The sequence below is a fragment of the Somniosus microcephalus genome, chromosome 4 (genome assembly GCF_052327205.1).
Source record: "Somniosus microcephalus isolate GS21.2 chromosome 4, FLI_Smic_1.0, whole genome shotgun sequence".
NCBI classification, from domain to species: domain Eukaryota; kingdom Metazoa; phylum Chordata; class Chondrichthyes; order Squaliformes; family Somniosidae; genus Somniosus; species Somniosus microcephalus.
In genome coordinates, this window is record NC_140990.1 from 188593287 (window position 1) to 188615929 (window position 22643).

General features: G+C 43.7%; 1 protein-coding gene across 12 annotated transcripts in view; it reads right to left on the reverse strand.

Annotated features, from left to right (window-relative positions):
- Positions 1–22643, reverse strand: part of hdac4 (histone deacetylase 4) — a 553521-nt gene that overhangs the window by 336521 nt on the left and 194357 nt on the right. For 10 of the 12 annotated variants that reach the window (XM_085985633.1, XM_085985630.1, XM_085985628.1 and 7 more), the window contains exon 3: positions 21688–21759. The exons of 1 other annotated variant lie outside the window; for it this stretch is intronic. In XM_085985633.1, coding sequence (XP_085841759.1) covers positions 21688–21759 — 72 coding nt within the window. Of the gene's footprint in view, positions 1–21687; positions 21818–22643 lie in introns of those variants that run through there. One more of the 12 variants, XM_085985634.1, reaches the window with a different exon arrangement.

Below are 22643 nucleotides of genomic sequence, written 5' to 3' on the forward strand. Positions count from 1 at the left end.
CAGATATTAGAGTTCCCAGATAGCAGCAAAGGTGCCACAGTATGCAAATTAACAACAAATAAAAAGGTAGATGCTCCTAAAATACACTAGGTGCTGTTATTTTAGTTCTGGATAGCATTTTTAATTTTAGTATTCTAATTTCCAGACATCACATTTTTGTCTGTTTTTTTGCATTAGTCTTAACAGGTTTAGTTTTAGCTTTAGTTAAGTGTTATATCAAATTTTAGTCATAGCTCATTTCAGTCCCAGGGAAAGAGGTTAGTCAAAAATTTAATTTTTGAGTTGTCTTTTCACAATTTATTTCCAAAATTTGTTTCAAAAATGTCCTAATTGTTATTTCACTTCTCAACTGACAAGAACACAAGAAATAATAAACTGAGGCAGGAATGACAACTCAGACTTTATTCATCTGTTGCAACTTCCAACATCTGTTCCAAAAGTTGTAGACTACTGAGAAGCATTGTGCAATTTTGAAAAATACTAATTCAATTTTAGTTTCAAACTCATTTATTTATCTTTGGTCTTCACAAGAAATTTTCATTTAGTTGATAAGGAAATCATTTCAGTAAACAATTACTTTCCTCCACATTTTAATCCACAAAAATGCCCATCCTTGGCCTAGACAACTTGCACCCATGAATAGTAAAAGTGGAGGGAGCTGAAATTATTGACGTTTAACTGAAATTTTTGCAGACTTGCTGAATGTAGGAGATATTCCGGAGGATCAGAAAGCAGTCGCGATAATTCTATTAATTAAAAAAAAAGAGACACCACCACCACAACAACTTGTATTTATATAGCACCTTTAACGTAGTAAAGTGTCCCAAAGCGCTTCACAGGAGTATTATGAGACAAAAAAATGACACTGAGCCACATAAGGAGAAATTCGTTCAAAGAGGAGGAGGAAAGCGAGGCGGAGAGGTTTAGGGAGGGAATTCCAGAGCTTAGGGCCTAGGCAACAGAAGGTACGGCCGCCAATGGTTGAGCGATTATAATTAGAGATGCTCAAGAGGGCAGAATTAGGGGAGCACAGATATCTTGGGGTGGGGGGGGGGGGGCGGGGAGGAGGGAGGCTGGAGATTAGAGAGAGATAGGGAGGGGCAAGGCCATGAAGGGATTTGAAAACAAGGATGAGAATTTTAAAAAACTGTTGCTTAACCGGGAGCCAACGTAGGTCAGCGAGCACAGGGATGATGGGTGAACGGGACGTGGTGTGAATTAGGACATGGGCAGCCGATTTTTGGATGACCTCAAGTGTACGTAGGGTAGAAAGCGGGAGGCCAGCTAGGAGTGCATTGGAATAGTCAAGTCTAGAGGTAACAAAGGCATGGATGAGGGTTTCAGCAGCGGATGAACTAAGGCAAGGGCGGAGATGGGCAATGTTACAGAGATAGAAATATGCGGTCTTAGTTATGCTGCGGATATGTGGTCAGAAGCAATCACAAATTATAAGCCAGTAAGTTAATCACTTGCAGGGAAAATCCTTGAAGCGATTTTGAGATCTCTACTGGCAGAACACAGAAAGGTGTAACTTGATAAAAGACACTACACCTCTCAAGCTTGAACAGCTATAGAAGTGCTGCATTCTGTCTTTCCCACCCACTTGCCTCCATTGCCAGATTTTTTTTTTGTGGGGGGGGGGATGGAATCAATACAGTGCTTGTTCTGGATTACTATTAAGTGATCCCTGCCAGAGGTGTGCACGTGCCGATGTTGCGTAAAGACAACACTGGGCTCAGCTCTGATGGTCTCTGTAGTCAAATAGCCATTAACTCACCATCAATGATCATACATGAATAACGGCCACTTGGCAAATGTACCTGAAGGTGATGGAGGAACTGTACCACAGGAAGGAGTTAATGCCCGAGGAATCATACAAAGGGGCAAAACTGGTGATGGAAAATAAAACCGCATGGATTCTGGAAAAGGATATAGTTTAACTAACCACCTGCAGTTAGTCAAAAAGAAAGACATTACTGACATGCTGGACAAGTGAATACAAGTTAAAATTAGGTGCAAGAAAGTTGGTAGAACTTTTCAGCCACTGTGCAATAAATTGTGGAAGAAGATAGTAAAGGCGGCCTTAGAAACAAAGGCCCGGATATTCCGATCCCTACGGGTGGGTATGCGCTGTCTACCCACCCGTAGGGACATCGGAAATGCCGGTTTCAGGCATGCACTGAAAACCGGCATTTCCGATCCATCAAGAATGCTCGACAGATCGGCTGCCTGCCCTGGAGAAGGGCCTCTGCGGGCGGATAGTTGCGCTTTCTGGAGCCCCTCCACCCGCAGAAAACCCTTAGAATTCTTAGGCCCAGGATAAGAGTTGAAAAAAGTTTAAAATATTTTCTCACTCATTTATCATTTTAAAATACTTTAAAAGGTAAGTTTATTTTTAGCCCTGTAAAAAAAAATATTTTTCAAAAAATTAAATTGTTTAATATTTAAAATTTATTGTAATTTCAACTAATTTTTAAAATGTGATTTAAAAAAATGTATTTAATGTTTGTGTTTTTGAGGTGATCCCCATTCATATATTTGACCGGTCTATCTGTGAAGTGTATGAAGGGAGATTCCCTTCTTTGATTGGCTCCCCATGGCCCACATGATCCCAGAGAGGCTTGCGAAACGCCTGCGCCCCTGGGATACGTGGGCCCCGAGTACTTGGTGTTGGAGAGGCCCAGGATCAGAACTATACGCACCTCGGGAGCAGTCAGGTACGTGTGTAGATTTTTTCCAGATCGGAGGCCTCCGCACGCGGGAAGCCTCCGATCGGAAAATACGGCCGTAACAATATAATTAGGTGCGAGACAATTAGATATGTTTCTAGAGCGAGAAGCCATTATCTTCAGTCACTGCCACAAACTCCATTCCCTAATCATTCTGAGGCAGTAAGTGGCAAGGACCCACTATCTGGATCTTGTTGCAGAGGAAAAACAAACATATTGGAGGGTGGCAGAAACTTCCTAGCCAGTTTGTTATTATTAAGTTCTGTTTAGCTGAATTAGAATCTCGACTCTAATGTATAAATTCCTTTTAATAAACTTTGTAATTTTTGCCCCAGTGGATTTGCCAGTGCTTGTAGATGAGTGTGTAAGGTGGTTTTGGTTTTATTCAAATTAATCACTCTAATACTTTGGATCGTCAAGTATATAAACGATGATTACAGCTGAGTGATTGCTCCCTGGCATCTGTCTGAGGCGGAACCAGACGGTTCGCAATCTTGGTGTCATATTTGACCCTGAAATGAGCTTCAGGCCACATATCCTCACCATAACGAAGATCGTCTATTTCCACCTCCGTAACATCGCCCAACTCCGCCCCAGCTCATTTGCTGCTGAAACCCTCAGCCATGCCTTTGTTACCTCTAGACTTGACTATTCTAACGCACTCCTGGCTGGCCTCCCACGTTCTACTCCGTAAACTTGATGTCATCCAATACTCTGCTGCCTGTGTTCTAACTCGCGCCATGTCCCGTTCACCTATCACCCCTGTGCTCGTTGACCTACATTGGCTCTGTTAAGCAACGTGTCGATTTTAAAATTCTCATTCATGGTTTCAAATCCCTCCATGGCTCGCTCCTCCCCATCTCCAATATCCTCCCGCCCCACAACCCTCTAAGATATCGGCGCTCCTCAAATTCTGGCCTCTTGAGCATCCTGATTTTAATTGCTCAACCTTTGGTGGCCGTGCCTTCAGCTGCCAAGGCTCCAAGCTCTGGAATTCCCTCCCTAAACCTCTCTTTCCTCCTTTCAGACGCTCCTTAAAGCCTACCTCTTTGACCAAGCTTTTAGTCATCTGCCCTAATATCTCGTGTGGCTCGGTGTCAAATTTTGTTTTATAATACTCCTGTGAAGCACCTTGGAATGTTTTACTACGTTAAAGGTGCGATATAAATACAAGTTGTTGTTGTTGTTGTTGTTGTTGTTGAGACAAGGGGTCGAAAGATTCTGTGAGAAGATTTGTTATTATTGGTTTTGCTGGTTCCTGATGCTGGTTTCATGTAGTTAACACTAACCCCTTGCTGGAGTCACTCAGATCAGCAAACAAGAAAACTTTTTTAAAAAAAATTAAATTGAGTCGACCCAGCAACCAGTATTAGCAAATCAAGCAAGTTTACTTCTTTATGTTTCTACTGGTTCTTAGAGGTTGGACAAATGAAGAACGTTAGTAAGTCAATTTTTGATAACAGAAAAATGTTCTCTGAACAATGACTTTATTTATTAATCATGCTCAGTAGAACAGTGTTAGAAATGGCACAAATGGTCCTTTAAGATTTCAGTAACTTAGCAAATTCAGTTCACATCATGCTTATAGCATCAAAAATAATGCTCAACTGCAATATAGTTCTTGTTTGTTCTGTGTCCATCTGAATGTCTACCTGCGATTACTTTATGGATCTTCAGAATTTCAGTGCAGTGTTTTGGCAGCAAGTGCAGTTTCAACTGACTTACAACCTAAATAGGTTTTCGATAACGATTATTATTAGCATAAAACTGTAAATGTTCAGTTTGCAAATAAGCTAACTTTTAATGATTTTCAACTTTTGAGTTTCATTTGACAAGTGCTTTAAAGGAAAAACACATTTAAAAGCTTCTGTGCCCCTCAATTCAGCACAGTTGATAGAAGCTAAAGAAGCTACCCTGTGCAACATTTTAATCCAAGCTCATTCACTGTAAAAACATTCAAGTTTTCACAAGTGGGAATGAGAGCAGGAGCCTGGATCCCAGCTTGGTGACTGGCAGAATACCAAATGTAAGAATGGAGCCAAGCTGCATAAATATACAAATACGGAATTCAGAAAATGATTTCCACTGTGAAAAATTAATTTTCTTCACAATGGAAAATGCTGGGAAATCTTGTTCAGATTTAAACTTAACACTCTTTCCTTTCTCCCCACCCCCCACCCCCCACCCCACAGTACTACACTAGTGGCTCCACGGGTAATTGCACAATGTCACTGAACCATACCGCTTAAGCCCCTAGAATGTACCTCAGCTAGGGAAACATAAGATATGCAACTAGTCTCAGTGACTGTGTACTTGAAGTGAGGGAAGGAAGAGAAGGGCAGGAATAAATAAGCCTGCTTCTGACTGCCTCGCAGCAATCCTGCTGGAAGCACATATGTGCAAACAGCTATCTAACGAATCAGATCCAGCCTCGTACATGAGGAATGGTCACATTAGTAAAGTACCAGTGTGCCACAGTGACCTGCGAAACTATTCCCCAGCAGGATAGGAGAAAATGTAAATAAGAGTTTAAGCTACAGTATTATCTTTACTCGAAAAAATGCACTTGGCTGTGGTGAGAATTTTAAGTGTGTGGATCTAAATTTACAGTAATTACAAAAATATGATCGATCCAACAAAATAAAAACCCAACCTATATGCCTTAATATGAAACTGGTCTAGACACATATGGAGATGAATTCAGCCAAATACTTGTATAAAGAAACCTGGATGCCCAGCTTGATTGCGTAGACACTACATTTGCAAGGCTCTGCCAGGAGTACATATCTAACCTTTATTTAAATGCTGTCCTGATCCAAATTCAGTTATTTTCCACTACATCCTGCAAATGTAGTTTAATGCAAATGAGGAAAATGTACAAATCACTTCCATAAAGCACATTCACCTCTTCTTGAAAAGGAGATAATTGCAAGCATTCAGCCTCAATAATTAAATACCTTTTGTTGGTTGTATTTTTAAAGACATTTATCTATAGTGCAAGTCTCAGGAGAGCAATGGCAAGCTGAGCAGACTGTGCAACTCTCCTGCATTTATAACACTTCTAAGTACCCCAAGTCTGCACATGGAACAGGCAGGCCTGGGAATTTGAGGAGGTAATCACACACGTACATCATGATACTTTGCATCACAACACAAACATGCACTGATCCAGCAAAATCTATTTAGCAGGCCACAGGAGTACAGGAAACTTTCGTTTATCCGGGAGGTTAAATGTCCAGAAAGCTCTATCTACCGGCAAAATTCAGGAGCCGGTTCAGATCATTTTTTTTCTTTTCGTTGCTTCTTTTCTCCAGTCCTGGCTCTGCAAGCGTCTCTGTAGCTAAGCAACAGGGTTTGTTGCTTCACACGGAGCTCTGAGCTCCGTATGTTTTAAACATTAGCGCTGGTTTTGATGGCAGTTTTGATCTAACGGCACCAGCTCAGTCCCGTCGGTGCCGGATAGCAGAAAGTTTCCTGTAGATGGTTATTCTGATGGCACAATGCAACACCCACACAAAAAAATGCATCTCTGCTGTGGTAGCCTGTATGGAGGTTGGGTCATTTTTATGAGCGAGGCCTGCATATCTGTAATCACTGGTATTCCAAAAGTGCCTGTAGAGTGTATTGAGGGAACCAGGCCTCGCTTACCCAGAATTAACATGCCTTAGTCACCAAGCTAGAAACACAAATGAATGACCTATTCGCAAGTGACTTTTTCCCCCAAAACAGACTGCAATTATAAGGAAATCCAGGTGACAGTTTTCTGTGCTGTAAGCCCACAGCTTTAATTGATATATAGGTAATATGGTAAGTGGGTAATTGCATAGTGTGCACTGCTGAAATCATTGTTACTACTTCACAAATTCCACTTTTAAAAAGCAGCTTTTTGTTGGTTCCAATGAACTGGAATTTTAAAGCTTTGTTCCCATGCATCCTGCGCTGTCCTGTCGAACAGTGAATAAATTTATACAGCTAACAAAACAAATGCAGCAGCAGCACGGAATGTCACACCAAAAAATGTTCACCACTGTATGCCAAGGAAAGAAGCTAAAAATTGACATTAGTCATCTGCAGTCAACAGCAAGTATCTGTTCAGAGTACAGCTGGTCATGTTTCACACCCCAAACTGATTTTCCTCCTTCCTTCTCGGTCCTCCCTATATCGGTGTTGTCCAATCAAAAATTGCTGACTAGCCACAGGTGTGGCTACAGCGACATTGTTTTAGCCACATGCGCTAATTTTAGTTGAAAACGCCATATACACTCACAGAACATAGGTAAACGTATTTTACATCTGTATGTTTTACTTAAACATCTGCTACCATTCAGTAACCAAAGCACTCGCAATGATCAGAAAACACTCGCACACTGCTTTTCATCTTACCATTTTACCAACAAATGCACAAAAAGCTTAAAGTACGCATGCCTGCACTGTGCGAATAGGAGTATTAAGATCACATGCTCAATGACCGTGTCTATTACTCATTTATTTACTAATCAAAATATGAAATTAGCCACATCTGGATTCTCAATTAACAATATGTGGCAAATGTATTGGACAACACAGTCCGACAACACTCCCCAATTGTAAAGATAAACAAACAGAGAGTTTGCTGTAAGGTGAATGAATGACATTCAAAATTTGCCCCAAGATGCCTCAACAAATGCTTTTTCATTGCTTATGGTTTTGCTTCGTGGAGGTGGGGAAGGGAGTTTAACGGGCCTCTATTCAATCAACATTGTGTGGGGAACTGTGAACATCCTATCGCTCTGCTATAACGCGGCCGGGGGGGAAGAGAGCGCGCGACCGGGGGGGGGGGGGGGGCGGAGACGGGAAGAGGGGAGGGGAGGAAGGGGGGGGGGGCGGAGACGAGAAGAGGGGAGGGGGGGTGTCTGTGTGTTGATAGAGACACTGAAGACAGGAGTTTGGTTTGATAGGTGTTTACTAAGCAAAGTCTGGAGGGGAACTAACGGATATAACACAATATACAGGCTTATATAGCCCGAGTGGCCATTACCGGCATTACAGTACACATGGGGCTCTTAAAGGCACATACACTACAATTCCTCCCCTTTTAGCTAACCAGTACATAATATTTTAAGTAATTATTAATTACATGTTATAAGAAAAATAATCTACACATTGCTGCAGTTAATTAATTATAAGTCAGTCTCTCTGGAGGCTTCCTGACTCGGTCCGGATAACGCCTCGGTGGTGTAGTAGTTTCTGGTGGTGTAGGTTCTTTTGGCAAGGCTGATTCGGCTTGAATGCCAGTGTCGGGTTCATCGGGTTCCGGTATCACCGGATCGGAGGTAGATATGGGTATCTCTACTTCATCGTTAGGCGTATAGAGTTGTGGTGTAGGTTGTCCCTTTTCGGATGACTATGATTTGGTCAGCATGGCGCCTTATTATGCTTTCTCCGATGTCCACGGTATACAGCAGCGGTCCTAGTCGTGTGCAGATAGTTCCAGGCTGCCATTTCTCGGTACGGTAGTCCCGGGCCAAAACTTGTTGACCTATCTGGAAGGTTCTAGTTGGCCTTTCATTCATGCCTTGAAATTGCCGGTTCTCCACGTCCCTTCTGATGTTGGGCTTGATCAAATCCAGCCGGCATCTTAGGCTTCTATTGAAGATCATGGCGGGAGTTTGGTTTGTAACCATATGTGTTGCATTCCTGTATGCGAACAAGAAGTTATTCACCTTGTGCTGAAGTTTTATGTCTTCATTACCCATGGCCTTCTTGAAGGTCTGGACAAACCTTTCAGCCAATCCATTGGTGGCGGGGTGGTATGGGGCGGACGTGTAGTGCTTAACCCCATTGTTTTATTTAAGAACTTCCTGAATTCTTCGGACACAAATTGCGGTCCATTATCAGAACAGATCTGTTCCGGCAGCCCATTCCTGGCAAATATGGTCCTTAATACTGTGATGGTTTTATCCGTGGTGGTGGAGGACATCTTTATTACCTCCGGCCACTTGGAGTGTGCATCAACCGCGATTAAGAACATAGAGTCCATAAATGGACCAGCAAAGTCGATGTGTACCCTTTGCCAGGGAGATGAGGGCCACTCCCATGGATGTAGAGGGGCTTGTGGTGGAGCGTTTTGGACCTTCTGGCATCCTAGGCAGCTCTTGGTCATTTCTTCGATGTCTCCATCGATACCTGGCCACCATACAAACGCCCTGGCTAGGTTCTTCATTTTCACTCCACCCAGATGCCCCTCGTGAAGCTCCTTTAGCACTTTATCCTGGAGTTTGGGTGGAATCACCACTCTGGATCCACACATCAAGGTTCCTCGGCATACTGACAGCTGTTCTCTTCTTTGCGAGAATGCTGGCAACAGTGGTTCGCCATGTGCTGGCCATCCCTTCACTGTTAAATCGTAGACTCATGAGAGTCGGGTCATTTCTCGTTTCCTTTTCAATGGCAGAATTTGTTACTGGTAGACATTCCACTATGGTTGAGTGGAACATCTCCACTGGGTCTACTGTAGGTGCCTCTTCTACCGTTGGCAACGGTAGGCGCGATAACCCGTCAGCATTCCCATGCTGTTTTGATCCTTTCTATTCTATGTGGTATTGGTGTGCCCCTAGAAAAAGGGACCACCTCTGTAGCCTTTGCGCTGTCATAATGGGAACACCCTTTTTAGGGTTGAATATGTAGATGAGGGGTTGATGGTCAGTCAACAAGGTAAATTTTTGTCCGTGTAGGTAATGGTTGAATTTCTTCACTCCCCATACCAGGCGGAGTGCTTCCCTGTCGATTTGGGCATAGTTACGCTCAGCTGAGTTCAATGAGCGTGACGCAAAAGCTATCGGCCGTTCCGAGCCATCAGGGAATATATGCGATAATACTGCTTCTATGCCGCAAGGGGATGCATCGCAAGCCAGTCTGATTGGCAGTGATGGGTTGTAATGAGCCAAAACTTCTTTGGATGTGATTAAGTCTTTGCATTTATGGAAGGCACGTTTACAGTCTTCGCTCCATTTCCAAATTACTCCGGTTTGTAGCAGTTCATTAAGAGGGTGCAGAAGAGTTGATAAGTTCGGTAAAAATTTATGATAGTAATTTATTAATCCCAGGAACGACCTTAATTGTGAAACATTTTCAGGTGCTGGGGCTTTTATGACCGCTTCAATTTTTTCAGGTGACTTATGCAACCCTTCCTTATTAATTATGTGGCCACAATATGATATTTGATTCTGGAAAAATTCACACTTGGGGTGATTTGCTCGTAGGCCCCGTTCTCTCAGCCTAGTGAGCACCTGCTCCAAATTGGCAAGGTGCTCGTTGTCGTTTTCTCCTGTTACAAGGATGTCGTCTAGGTAGCATTGAGTACCCGGAATCCCTTGGAGGACTTGCTCCATAGCTCTTTGCCAGATAGCTGGAGCGGATGCTACTCCGAAAACCAGTCGATTGTACTGGTACAGGCCTTTGTGTGTATTTATCGTGAGATACTTTTTAGAGGCCTCTTCAACCTCCATCTGTAGATATGCCTGTGCCAAGTCAATTTTGGTGAAACGTTTCCCTCCGGATAGTGAGGCGAAAATATCTTCTATCCTCGGAAGAGGATACTGTACCGTGTGAAGGACCGGGTTTACAGTCACCTTGAAGTCCCCACAGATGCGAATTTTTCTCTGTTCTTCAGATTCATCATTATTCAATGCTTTCTTCATGACTGGAACGATGGGTGTTGCCCACTCGCTCCAATGTATTTTGGATAATACGCCTGCATTTTCCAAATTCTCCAGCTCTGCCTCGACTGCTGGACGAATTGCGTATGGCACTGGTCTTGCTTTAAAAAAACTTGGGAATTGCTGCATCTTCCACTTTTATTGAGGCGGTGATGCCTTTCAAGGTTCCTAGTTCCTCTGGAAATACTTCTTTGGCATTGGCCAAGATGTCTTTTAATCGTTCGGGTATGACGTCATCATCGTTTTTTTTCGTACTGGTCACCGTCAGTGCCTGAATGGAGTGCCAGTCTAAACGTATTTTCCTGATCCATTCACGTCCTAACAGCGGTGGGCCACCATCTTGTAGAATGTATAAATACAACTTTTGTATTTCCTTGCCGTTGTATACAACAGGCACCCTTATTTTTCCTTTGGGGTATACTTTCTGCCCCGTATATGTTTTCAAGATAATGGATGTGTCTTTTAAAGGTATATGCGGAAATAGCCTCTCGTAATCCCGTCGATTTATTACGGTCAGAGCTGATCCTGTATCTAGCTCCATTTTAACTGGGGACCCTGCTATCGTGAGGGTAACCCAAATGGTCTGGTAATCATCTTTGGCAAGTACATTATGTAATTTGAGACAGCTTAGTCTCTTGTTTTCGGAGTCGCTATCGCTCTTCTGGTCTTCGGAGCTACTGTCTGTCAACATTTGTACCTTTCTGTACTTTTCTTTATTGATTTTTTTTTTCCTGTCTGTGGGTTTATTTTGTCCAGATCGGCATACCCGTGCAATGTGTCCAATCTTTCCACATTGCCTGCATGCTTTGTCCTTGAACCAGTAGTCCCTCTGGTCATGGGTGGATCTGCCGCAGCGATAACATCTCTCGAAACCCTGTGTCATTTCATGGGTGCCGAAGTCCTGTGTCTTTTGTTGTATTTCTGCAGCTCCTCTTGCGGCTGCTTTGTATGATACAGCCATACTGAAAGCCTTGTCCAGTGTTAAATCTTTTTCAGGAAGCAGCCTTTTCTGTGTTCCTTCACTTAGGAGACCGCAGGCGAATTTGTCTCGAATATAATCTGCTAGTCCTGCCCCGAATTGGCAGTGTTTTGATAGCTTTCTTAATTCGGTGAGGTAATCAGCGTTACTTTCATTCTTGTGTTGATTCCTCTTGAAGAATTTGAATCGTTCCGCTATCAGCAGCGGTGTTGGGTTTAAGTGCTCCTGTAGGGTATCGACAATTTCTTTAAAATCCTTGTCCTTCGGTTTGGCTGGAGTGATTAAATTTCGTAACAGCCCGTATGTCTTTGCGCCCATTAGATTCAGCAGTACTGAAGCTTTTTTTTCATCTTCTATTCCATTTGCAGTGCAATATACCTCCACTCTTTCCACATATGTGGTCCAATCCTCTATCTCGCTATCAAAAGCATCAATATTGCCAGACTTAGGCATCTTAGAAAAGATATGGCGCTTCCCGCGCTTTTCTTTCTTTTCTGCAGAAAAGATATGGCGCCTCCCGCGCTTTCCCGCCGTTGCTGCCGATGACAACGCTGTTTCCCGCGGTTTCCGTTCTTTTTTTATTTACAGTTGGAGACGCGTTCCCGCCGGACTTTCTCTCTAGGTCTGAACGCCGACCTGTTTGCAGCGCCGGCCGTCTCCCGAGTGCTCCCTCCCCGTCTGTTACTGCTTGCCTCCGCTTTCGCTGCTTGGCCCAGTTGTAAAACCAGCCGCTGGAGCCCCAGCCTGACGCCCAGGCAGGATTAGCACAGTACCTGCCACCAGCTTGGCCAGCTGGTGAAACCACAGCTTTTTTCACTTTCTTGATTATTCTGGACGCCAGAGGAATCGATGTCCTTGAGGTGCTGCCGAATTGCAGGTAAGTCCGTTTCCACTTCGTCGCCACTGTTGTGTCTGTGTGTTGATAGAGACACTGAAGACAGGAGTTTGGTTTCATAGGTGTTTTCTAAGCAAAGTCTGGAGGGGAACTAACGGATATAACACAATATACAGGCTTATATAGCTCGAGTGGCCATTACAGCACACATGGGGCTCTTAAAGGCACATACACTACAGGGGGGGAGGAGGGGGGGGGCGGAAGCTAGCAGACCCGATGGCTCCGCGGAGCTCCGTGCCACCCCACGCACTGACATGGCTCAGCCCGAGCCCCGCCCTCCCGAGCACCGGCCTCCGGAGCCCCGCCCTCCCTTCCCGCTGCGCTCTCCCGAGCTCCGCCTTCCCGAGCCCCGCCCCCCCCGCCCGAGCCAGCTTCAAGACCAGAGCGACGCCGCCGCACAACCTACCGCGTGAGGCCCGGCCGGACTCAAGTCGCGCTCCAGGCGGAAGATGACGCAGACGCTGACTCCTGCCCCGCCCGCCTTTACTAAGATGGCGGCGGTGGTGACGCTCGTCTCAGGCCCGCCCCCTCCAGCCTTCACAAAGATGGCGGTGATCGCTGGCCTTTTGTCAATCGCGACGGGAGGCGCCTAGCTCGGGCATGGCTGGTCAACAGACACCCAGGCTTTGAGGCCTGGAAAAACGGTGAAAGGTAGGAAAATTAGAGGTTAGACAAAAGATTGATAAATTAATTAATTTTTTTAAAAACAATTTGTCTTTTAAAAGCAACTTTTTTTTTGCTGGAAATGTAGATTTGAAAAGAAACACGCAGAAAGCGGGAAAAAGAAATGAAAAGTTTGGAATCAAGATGGCGACGACTCACCTCGGTTCAGAACGATAAGGCCCGCCCACACACGCACCGATTGGTGGACCGTCAGGTCACCGAAGCGTAGGATTGGTCAATCGTCCCGTCACTTGACTCTAGGAGGGCCCGCACGCGCCAGGAACCCGCCCCCGCCACGCAGCGATTGGTCGACCGTCAGGTCGCTCGACTGTACAATTGGTCGACCTCGACGTCACTCGATGCTAATGAGCGGATAATAAGCGGAATGTTGAACGTTTTTTGGATACCGCGGGCGCAATTTTTGTCTGGCTGAAACGTAAATACGCTTATGACGGTTCTGGAATCGTAAGCTTTCTTTCGATGTAACACACGTGTAGGTACGCCCTATAACTTTCGAGTTTATACAATACAGACAGACAGACGGAATGACAGACAGACGGAATGACAGACAGACGGACGGACCGCTTTATATAAAGATAATGAGCGGAGCAAATTCCCTGCCAATAATCAGGAGTTCCAAATTACAGGATTATAGAAACAATTTTAAAATCGAAGACTTAAACAAACATGCTTAAAAGATATAACTATTTCATTAGTAACTTGAGGAGTAAAGTCATCACACATTAGTGACAAAATAACACATTAAATATGAATGATTAGGAAAATATCTGAGAACAAATAGAAAAAAGGCTGGGGAGGAAAAGGTCTGGGTACTGCAAATTTTAATGATAGGTGCATGGAGATAGTATCATTTTTATTCATATTTTGCAATAATGCAAACATATCTAAATTCAGCAGCCCTCATATTTTTCTTCAATGAGCTTTTCTCCTTTCTCCAACTGAACGTCCTTAGAAGTGAGGTGCTGTCTGGAGTACTTGATGTAGAGTAGAATGATGTTTTAAAAATGTAAGTAACCCCAACTTCTGCATTTCTGCTGACTGCCATAGAAGTTTGTGTGGATAATTGAAAGCACAAATAATGGGAATGCAGATGATCATGGTTCCACTGTAGCTTGCTTCTGTGAAAATCATTCACTGGTCGACTGAGACATTATCATGACCTACTTAGACTACACTGGTAACAGAAATAAAATGCAGCAGAGGCTTTCACAATTCCAACCATAGATGGAGTTTGGGAATGAAATACATATTAAGCGTCAGTTTGGTTTAATTGGTAGCACTCGCACCTCAATCAGAAGGTTGAGAGTTCAAGTTCCACTGCTCTTCCAACACAATTTGGGCTAACACTTCAGTGTAACAGTGCTGCAATGTTAGAGATGCCATCTTCTGGATCAAGTTCTCTGTCTGTTTGTTTAGCTAGAGCTCCCTTGATTAACACTATGGAAAACAGATTATCCAGTTAGTCATTCTTTTACTGTTTGTGGGACCTTGCTGTGCCCAAATTGGCTACCAAATTTACCTGCATGGCAGTGACGTTAGGTCACTTGTTGTAAAGCTAAATCACTGGTTGTAAATGCAAGTGCTTCCTTTTTTTAAAAAAAAACTGATCTGTAACTGCTGAAGCAAAAGTTTGTTATAGTTGGAAGGAGAGCATTCCTAAAAAGTTTCCTAAAACTTCAGCCTCAATTTGCTCAACTCAATCTTTACCTGGATCATCTAATAGCCATCCCAGGTCAGTTGATATATAGAAATATAAGAATGGCTGTAATGCTGCAAATATATTAGGTGACATTTTAAATCAAAATACAGCTTTTATATAGTAATCCATTACTTGTTGCATTATATTGAACTGTGAGCCGAAATATTTGAAAAAATTCAGGAAAATATAATCTAACCAGACTACACAGCCTTCCACACTCTTCAAATGAAATTCCACAGTACCAATAGGGGTATATAATTATGATTTAATATTACAGTTTGCTTAAGTTCAGTGAATCAATGCACTAAAACTAAGACCAGAAGTGTGATTATCTTGAGCACAAGAGACTTATGACCTTAAGAATACCGAGATCAGAGATCTTCAACAAGGTGCTGGTCAAGTTGACAGATGTCCAAAAGACACTGTACCATTGCCAAATTCTCCAGCACCACTTGGTGACAGAGCCTTCCTGGCATCTACCATCTATTTTAAGACACAAGTTAGAAAGAGACTACTAAGACATGGTAGAGTCCTGTATTTCTGCACCATCCCACAAGTTAACAAAGTTTCCATCTAAATCCTCAACCAACTAACTTAAAGTTGTGTTGCTTAACTCTTTCAAAAAGTGCCTAATAAAATGTCCAGTGAGGAACATACAGTAATTGGTAGTTACAGACGTCAGTGTGGATTGAAATGATCATGTACTTCATGGATCATGATGATCTTCTGCTGTTGGGACCTGGAGTGGGAAGAATGCTGCCTGCAGAGAATGACTGGTCAGGGTTGAATATTCCAGACTACTGTTTAATTACCTTTGATGATAAAGGAGAACTTACATAGTATTTTCTCAGGATCCAAAATAGATGGAGTCGAGTCCATAATAGGATAGTTTGTACAGTCCGTGGAAGCAGTTTGATGGGCCAAATGACCTACAGCCTATTCCTCTTAATTTGATGTTTAATTCAAATTATCCGCTACTTCAAATTGAAATTTTGCACAAAAAAAGCATCCTGTGCCATAATAAAATTCTACAACTTGTACCATTGGACAAGCAAAAGCACTTTGAATTAACGGGAGTAGACGCTATTCTTGTTCCATGCTTTCTGATATTTCTGTTTGCTACATCTCACTGAGACACAGGATTTGCATGTTTTAGATTTAGATTGCAGAGTTATTTTCAAAGACAAACACTGGGAAAATGGAGATGCACTGAGCAAAGTGATCTGATCTCCAAGGAAAAGTTCCACAATAAGTGCAAATTCTGAAGCCAGGCATATAAATGAACTTTAGCACACTGAATTTTAAAATACAATAAACATACTTCAGTACAAGGTAGCTAATTATTTTATATATTTTGAATCCTCTAACTTCTTTGACCTATTCAGAAAATATGACACCGAAGTTTTAGAAATGGAACTACTTCGACTTGGTCAGCAACAGCAAGAGAGAAAGGGAGACTGAGGACTGGTTGATGGGTGCAGTTTCTATGCAGCAGGGGAGTGAGGTAGGGGTAGAATCACATTATTTCCAAGGAAATATTCAAAACTGTATAACTATATTTACCATCCTCAGGTCAGTCAGTGAGAATCTCTCTCCCTTGAGGTAAGCAAGTACTTTCCGCTGGGGCCCCCCGCCCCACCCAGAGTAGACCCAGTTTGTTAATCACTAAATTTCATTCGTCATTTCTTTCTCAAATTCTTATTTATCTTATACATTAACAATTATCCTAAACAATTTTAGATAATGTGGTGGCTTGGTTATTACAGACTATATGACAATACTCGCAAGCCCGGTGACAATGAGTAGGTTTTTGGTTGTTGCGCTGCTCCTCTCTTTTACTTTGCTCCCCCACCCCCAAGCTCCTCTCTTCTTTCTGCATTGCTCCCCCGAGCTCCCCTCTTATATTGCGTCCCACCCCATCACTCCTCTCTTCCTCCCCCTCACTCCTCTCCTTCTCACCCCCGAGCGCCTCTCGCCCTTACATTATCTCGCGTCTCTTTTACTTTTCTTCCCTAGACCTGTGCTCCGAGCTATCTTTTTCTGCCTTGCGCTTTTCTCTACCACCTGTCTTCTGCCATCCGCTTCTTCGCGCCACAAGCACTTTGTCCCGCAAGCTGATTCGCGCTGCCCCGACCACGTGACCTTTCTGTTATGACCTATCTACTTTTTGTTTTCCACCATTTTTGCATTGCCTCCCACCTGACTTGCTGAGTATTTCCAGCATTTTCTAGGTTTTTTTAAAAAAGATTTCCAGCATCCGCAGTATTTTGCTTTCCCATCTTTTGTTTATTTACTTGTCCCATTACCACACCTTGCACCATCATCCCTTTTGTCATTTAAAATCACTCCTGCCTTCCACCCCATCACAGACCTTCCTTCCCTTTTGTTCTTTCCTCCCCTTTCCCTGCCTTTGTGCTTGCTTGCCGTGAGTGCAGACCAGACGTTGTGACGACTCCCAGTGATGCAGAGACACAGAGTGCCCACAACATCTGGTCTGCACTCAAGGCCTCCATAATCAGCACCTGTGAAGAGACGCTCGGTCACTCAGCCAGGAAACACCAAGACTGGTTCGACGAGAATGACCAGGAGATCCAGGAGCTAATAAACCGCAAGCGCAAGGCATTTCTGATCTGGAAACAGCAACAGAACTTGAGCAAGAAAGCAGCTCTACAGAAGCCCGAAGGCCAAGGTCCAACAAAAAACTCGCGACCTATAAAGAACAGATGGAGAAAGCGCAGGAGATCCAGCAGCTAGCCGACAACCACGACGTGCGTGGATTCTTTAGCGCAGTCAAGACCGTCTACGGCCCAAGCACCCAAGGCCCTTCCCCACTGCGGGCCAAGAACGGAGTGGTACTCATCAAGGACAGGGAAGCAGTCAGTGCCCGCTGGAAGGAGCACTTTGAAGATCTCCTTAACCACGACTCTGTCTTCGACACGAGTGTCCTCAACTCCATCCCACAGCATGCTACCCGCCACCATCTCAGCACAACCCCAGCCGGCATGAGGTTGAAAAGGTCATCCGACAACTGAAGAACAAGGCCTCAGCAGCAGATGGAATCCCCGCCGAGGCACTAAAGCATGGCAGAGAAGCACGACTGGTGCGAATTCATGAACTAATTTCTCTTATCTGGAAGGAAAAGAGCATGCCAGGGGATCTCAGAAACGCTGTAATTCTGACCATCTTCAAGAAAGGTGACAAGTCCGATTGCGGTAATTACAGAGGAGTTTCCCTGCAATCTGCCACAGGGAAAGTCATCGCAAGAATCCTCAATCGCCTTCTCCCAGTGGCCGAAGAGCTCCTCCCAGAGTCGCAATGCGGATTCCGTCCACTAAGAAGCACAATGGACATGATCTTCACCGCACGTCAATTACAAAAGAAATGCAGGGAACAGCACCAACCGCTGTACACGGCCTTCTTTGATCTCACAAAGGCCTTCGACACTGTCAACCGTGAGGGATTATGGAGTGTCCTCCTCAAATTCGGCTGCCCTCAAAAGTTTGTCACTGTCCTCCGCCTGCTTCACGACGACATGCAAGCCGTGATCCTGACCAACGGTTCCACCACAGACCCAAATTCACGTACGAACTGGGGTCAAGCAAGGCTGTGTCATCACACCAACGCTCTTCTCAATCTTCCTTGCTGCAATGCTCCATCTCACCCTCAGTAAGCTCCCCACTGGAGTGGAGCTAATTTACAGAACAAACAGGAAACTGTTCAACCTCTGTTGCCTCCAGTCCAGATCCAAGGTCGTCCCATCCTCTGTCATCGAATTACAGTATGCAGACGATGCTTGCATCTGCGCTCACTCGGAGATCGAACTCCAAACCATTGTAAACACCTTCACCGAAGCATACGAGAGTATGGGCCTTACACTAAACATCCGTAAGACAAAGGTCCTCTACCAACCTGCCCCCGCCACACAGTGCTGCCCCCCAATTATCAAAATCCACGACAAGGCCTTGGACAACGTGGACCACTTTCCATACCTCGGGAGCCTACTGTCAACAAGGACAGACGTCGACGACGAAGTCCAGCACCGCCTTCAGTGTGCCAGTGCAGCCTTCGGTCGCCTGAGGAAGAGTGTGTTTGAAGACCAGGACCTCAAACCCGGCACTAAGCTAATGGTCTACAGAGCAGCAGTGATACCCACCTGCTGTATGCCTCAGAGACATGGACCATGTACAGCAGGCACCTCAAAGCACTAGAGAGGTACCACCAACGCTGCCTCCGCAAGATCCTGCAAATCCATTGGCAGGATAGGCGCACCAACGTCAGTGTTCTTGCTCAGGCCAACATCCCCAGCATCGAAGCTCTGACCACGCTCAATCAGCTCCGATGGACGGGTCACATTGTCCGCATGCCCGATACGAGACTCCCAAAACAAGCGCTCTACTCGGAGCTCCGGCACGGCAAGAGAGCCCCAGGTGGGCAGAGGAAACGCTTCAAGGACACCCTCAAAGCCTCCTTGAAAAAGTGCAACATCCCCACCGACACCTGGGAATCCCTGGCCCAAGACCGCACAAAGTGGAGGAGAAGCATCCGGGAAGGCATCGAACACCTCGAGTCTCTTTGCCAGGAGCAAGCGGAAGCCAAGCGCAGGCAGCGCACGTCAACCCAAGCACCCCACCCACCCACCCCTTCAACCACCGTCTGCCCCACCTGTGACAGAGACTGTAGGTCCCGCATTGGACTAATCAGTCACCTGCGAGCTCATTTTTAATGTGGAAGCAAGTCATCCTCGGTGGAAGCAAGTCATCCTCGGTTCCGAGGGACTGCCTAAGAGACAAGACACGCTTGCTTAAAATCTGTTACCTCTAACATTTTTCAGTTCTGATGAAAGGGCACAGACCCGAAACCTTTAACTGTTTCTCTCTCCACAGATGCTGCCTGACCTGTTGAGTATTTCCAGCATTTTCTGTTATTATTACATTATTTCTAAGGTTACATATTGGTTAGGCTGTGTCCAGTTCAGTGTGCCTTACTTTAGGAAGGACATCAATGTCATTAAAAGATTGCATAACTGATTCACTAAGATGAAATCAGAAATAAAAGACTTGAGTTATGAGAAGAGACTAGAGAAAATGGGGCTCCACTGGAACAAAAGAAAAGTTTGAGATTTAACAAAAAAGGTTGAAAATTAGTTGAACACTTTTTCCACTGTCGGTGATCAGTAACTGGAGATCAAAAAACAAAGGAAGAGATTAAGTAAATGATCTTACATGGAGGGTCTGTTAGCATAGAATGCTCTACCAGTAATGCTGATGGAAGTGGAATCTATAGCAGCTTTTGGAAAAGAATAAATATTTGAAAAATAAAAATCTAAAAGGATATGTGTTGTATCCGTGTGTTAATAGGGACATGGAAGGCAGGAGTAGGTTTCACAGGTGTTTACTGAACAAAGTCTGGAGGTGAACTAACTGATACAAGACAATATACAGGCTTATATAGCCCGAGTGGCCATTACCGGCATTACAGTACACAGGGGGCTCTTAAAGGCACATACACCACAATATGGGGAAAGGGCAGGGGAATGAGACTAAGTGCATAGATCTTGCAAAGGTGCAATGGGTCTAATGGCCTCCTCCTGTAATGTTAAATTCTGCAATTTTATGACTTCCTGGAGGAACACTGTCCAAGCATATCTCACAACTATTCCAAATTAATCAGCAAGTACCAATTTTTCAGATCACCACCACACCTTGCACTTATATTAGAGTTTTCTTATTAAAAATTGACAGAAGCACAAAATACAATCCGCAAAACACTGGTAAAAATCCTGGACTCCCCTATAATGAAAATAGAATAAACAGAATAAAACCAGGCGCCCTGCTTCTTAGCAGTCCAGATTACTATATAGTGACCAGTGTTGGAACTGCACGTGTATGGTGCTGAATGAGGGCAGGATCAAACTTGCCCATCATGTCCTGCAGAGTCAGTCAGACAGCCTGTTGTCAAGACTTGCACATGACTAATGGCCATTTGGGCAAGGCTCATGGAAATCTACTCCAGGAAGGGAGGAGCAAAAACTTGGGTGGGGGGGGGGGTGAAATCAGCACAAAAAAAAAGAAAATATTGAGCAAGAGAATATATGAAGAATGCAAAGAGTTTTAAGTTTCAAGTTTTCAAATAAGATGGAAGATACCACTGATAGTTTTTATTTATTTTCTTCAAATAAATCTTTGGAATGGAAATTGATTGTATCCAAGAGGTAGGTAAAGGAGGGAAAAGAATGTTAAGTCAGCTTTGATTTTGTGTATTTTGCTCCCCCCCTCCCCCAAAATCTTAAAACTTCATTAGCACTGTAGTTTGAAGGAAGAGGTTGGTGAAAACAGTTCTCCATCAACCCCATTCATTAAGTTTTATGCAGTGTTTTGTAAATGCATATACGGCATTTATAGTACGCAACATTTTTTGCAATACAATGACAAATTAACTTGGTCAAAAGTATGCTGCTGCTACAATACTTGCAATTGGACTTGCAATGAAAATATCTCAAGCTCAACAAAGTGTTAAAACTACAGCACGACAATCAAGATGAAGCACAAAGAGAACCAAAGTCTTAAATAAATTATATCACAGCCTTTTTTAACCAGTTTGTCTGAAGACAGTCACTGAGTTCAGTTACACGCCTCATAAATGACTCCCCAAGCACAAAATTAAATACACCTTCCCAACATAGTATCAATGCTGATCACCCGACCTATTTCTGCTTTATTGTTATGGTCACACAGGAGTGCGTTAGTAACCATGTGCCAGAAAATTAATCTGTTTAAATTACAGGCATTTTACAGAAAATATTGGTACCGCCCATTTTATCAGAAAAACGTGAATACTTTAGAATTAACAAAAACACATGTTGTACAATTATAGCCGATAGTTACAATTGATACTTCACTGTGAAATAGTTTCCGTTTTGGGTGTTGGCAACATTTAAAAGCAACTCATGACTTGATTTTATCTGATAAATTAATCTCGCTATTAAAGATTTGATCGCGTCTTACCAGTACTGGGCATATGATTCACTCTTGAGGGGGTCAGCAGCTCAACTGACTGGTCTCGACCGGAAAGTCCATCTGAAAGTGAAAAGGATTCAGTCTCATAAATAGTCTGCAGCATCTGTTGTAATCCAGGCAGCTGTATTTCCAACAGCACCGGGGGGGGAGACTGTCTGCAGGATGGTCCTTTCGAGTGATTGTGCATGAAATAAAGTTTACATGCAACACACGCCCAGCTATGCAGGGAGTAGATCTTCAGGCACAAACAATGGAGCCGCCTCGGAATCAATATAGTTAACAATATTTCATTTCGCTAGGTTGCCAATATTTGCGTTTTGTTTGCAAGCTGTGTCCAACATACACTTATAATTGGCAAAGTCACTGAAAACACCTTTTACCGGAGACAAATCAACACATGGGGGATTTACCGACAATATGGCTCGCTGTTGACAGAAACAGAACCCTGGGAGGTGGTAGCTAAAATTAGCCGGAGCACTCCAGGAGATTAAAATGCATAAACTCAAGAGGAACACCGGTTTGTCAGGACTCGGGGTTAGTGGGAAACATTTCTGTTTTTGATCAGACAACGTTCCTTTCAATAAAAGCAGAAAGTGAAAAAACTCAGTAAAATACTCTCATTTATTTTTTAAATCGATTTATTTGTACACGTGCTGTGCACCATTTAATTCCTGCATCTATTACCCGCGCATACAAAGATTCGTCTTAATCTATTTTGCATTTTCAATAATAGGTACAGGTTTAAAACTACCGAATTCACAGAAAGGTTAGCAAAATTTTAAAAAGACATTTTTGTGAATCTTACTGACATTAGATTGCTTCAGATTCTCTTAAGCTTTGCACTATTGCAAAAGACAAGAGGTATTAACAAGAAGTATTAACAGCCCAACTTGTTTAGGAAGTCACCTCCTCGATCGATTGCCAGATCTCCATAGTTTCACTTC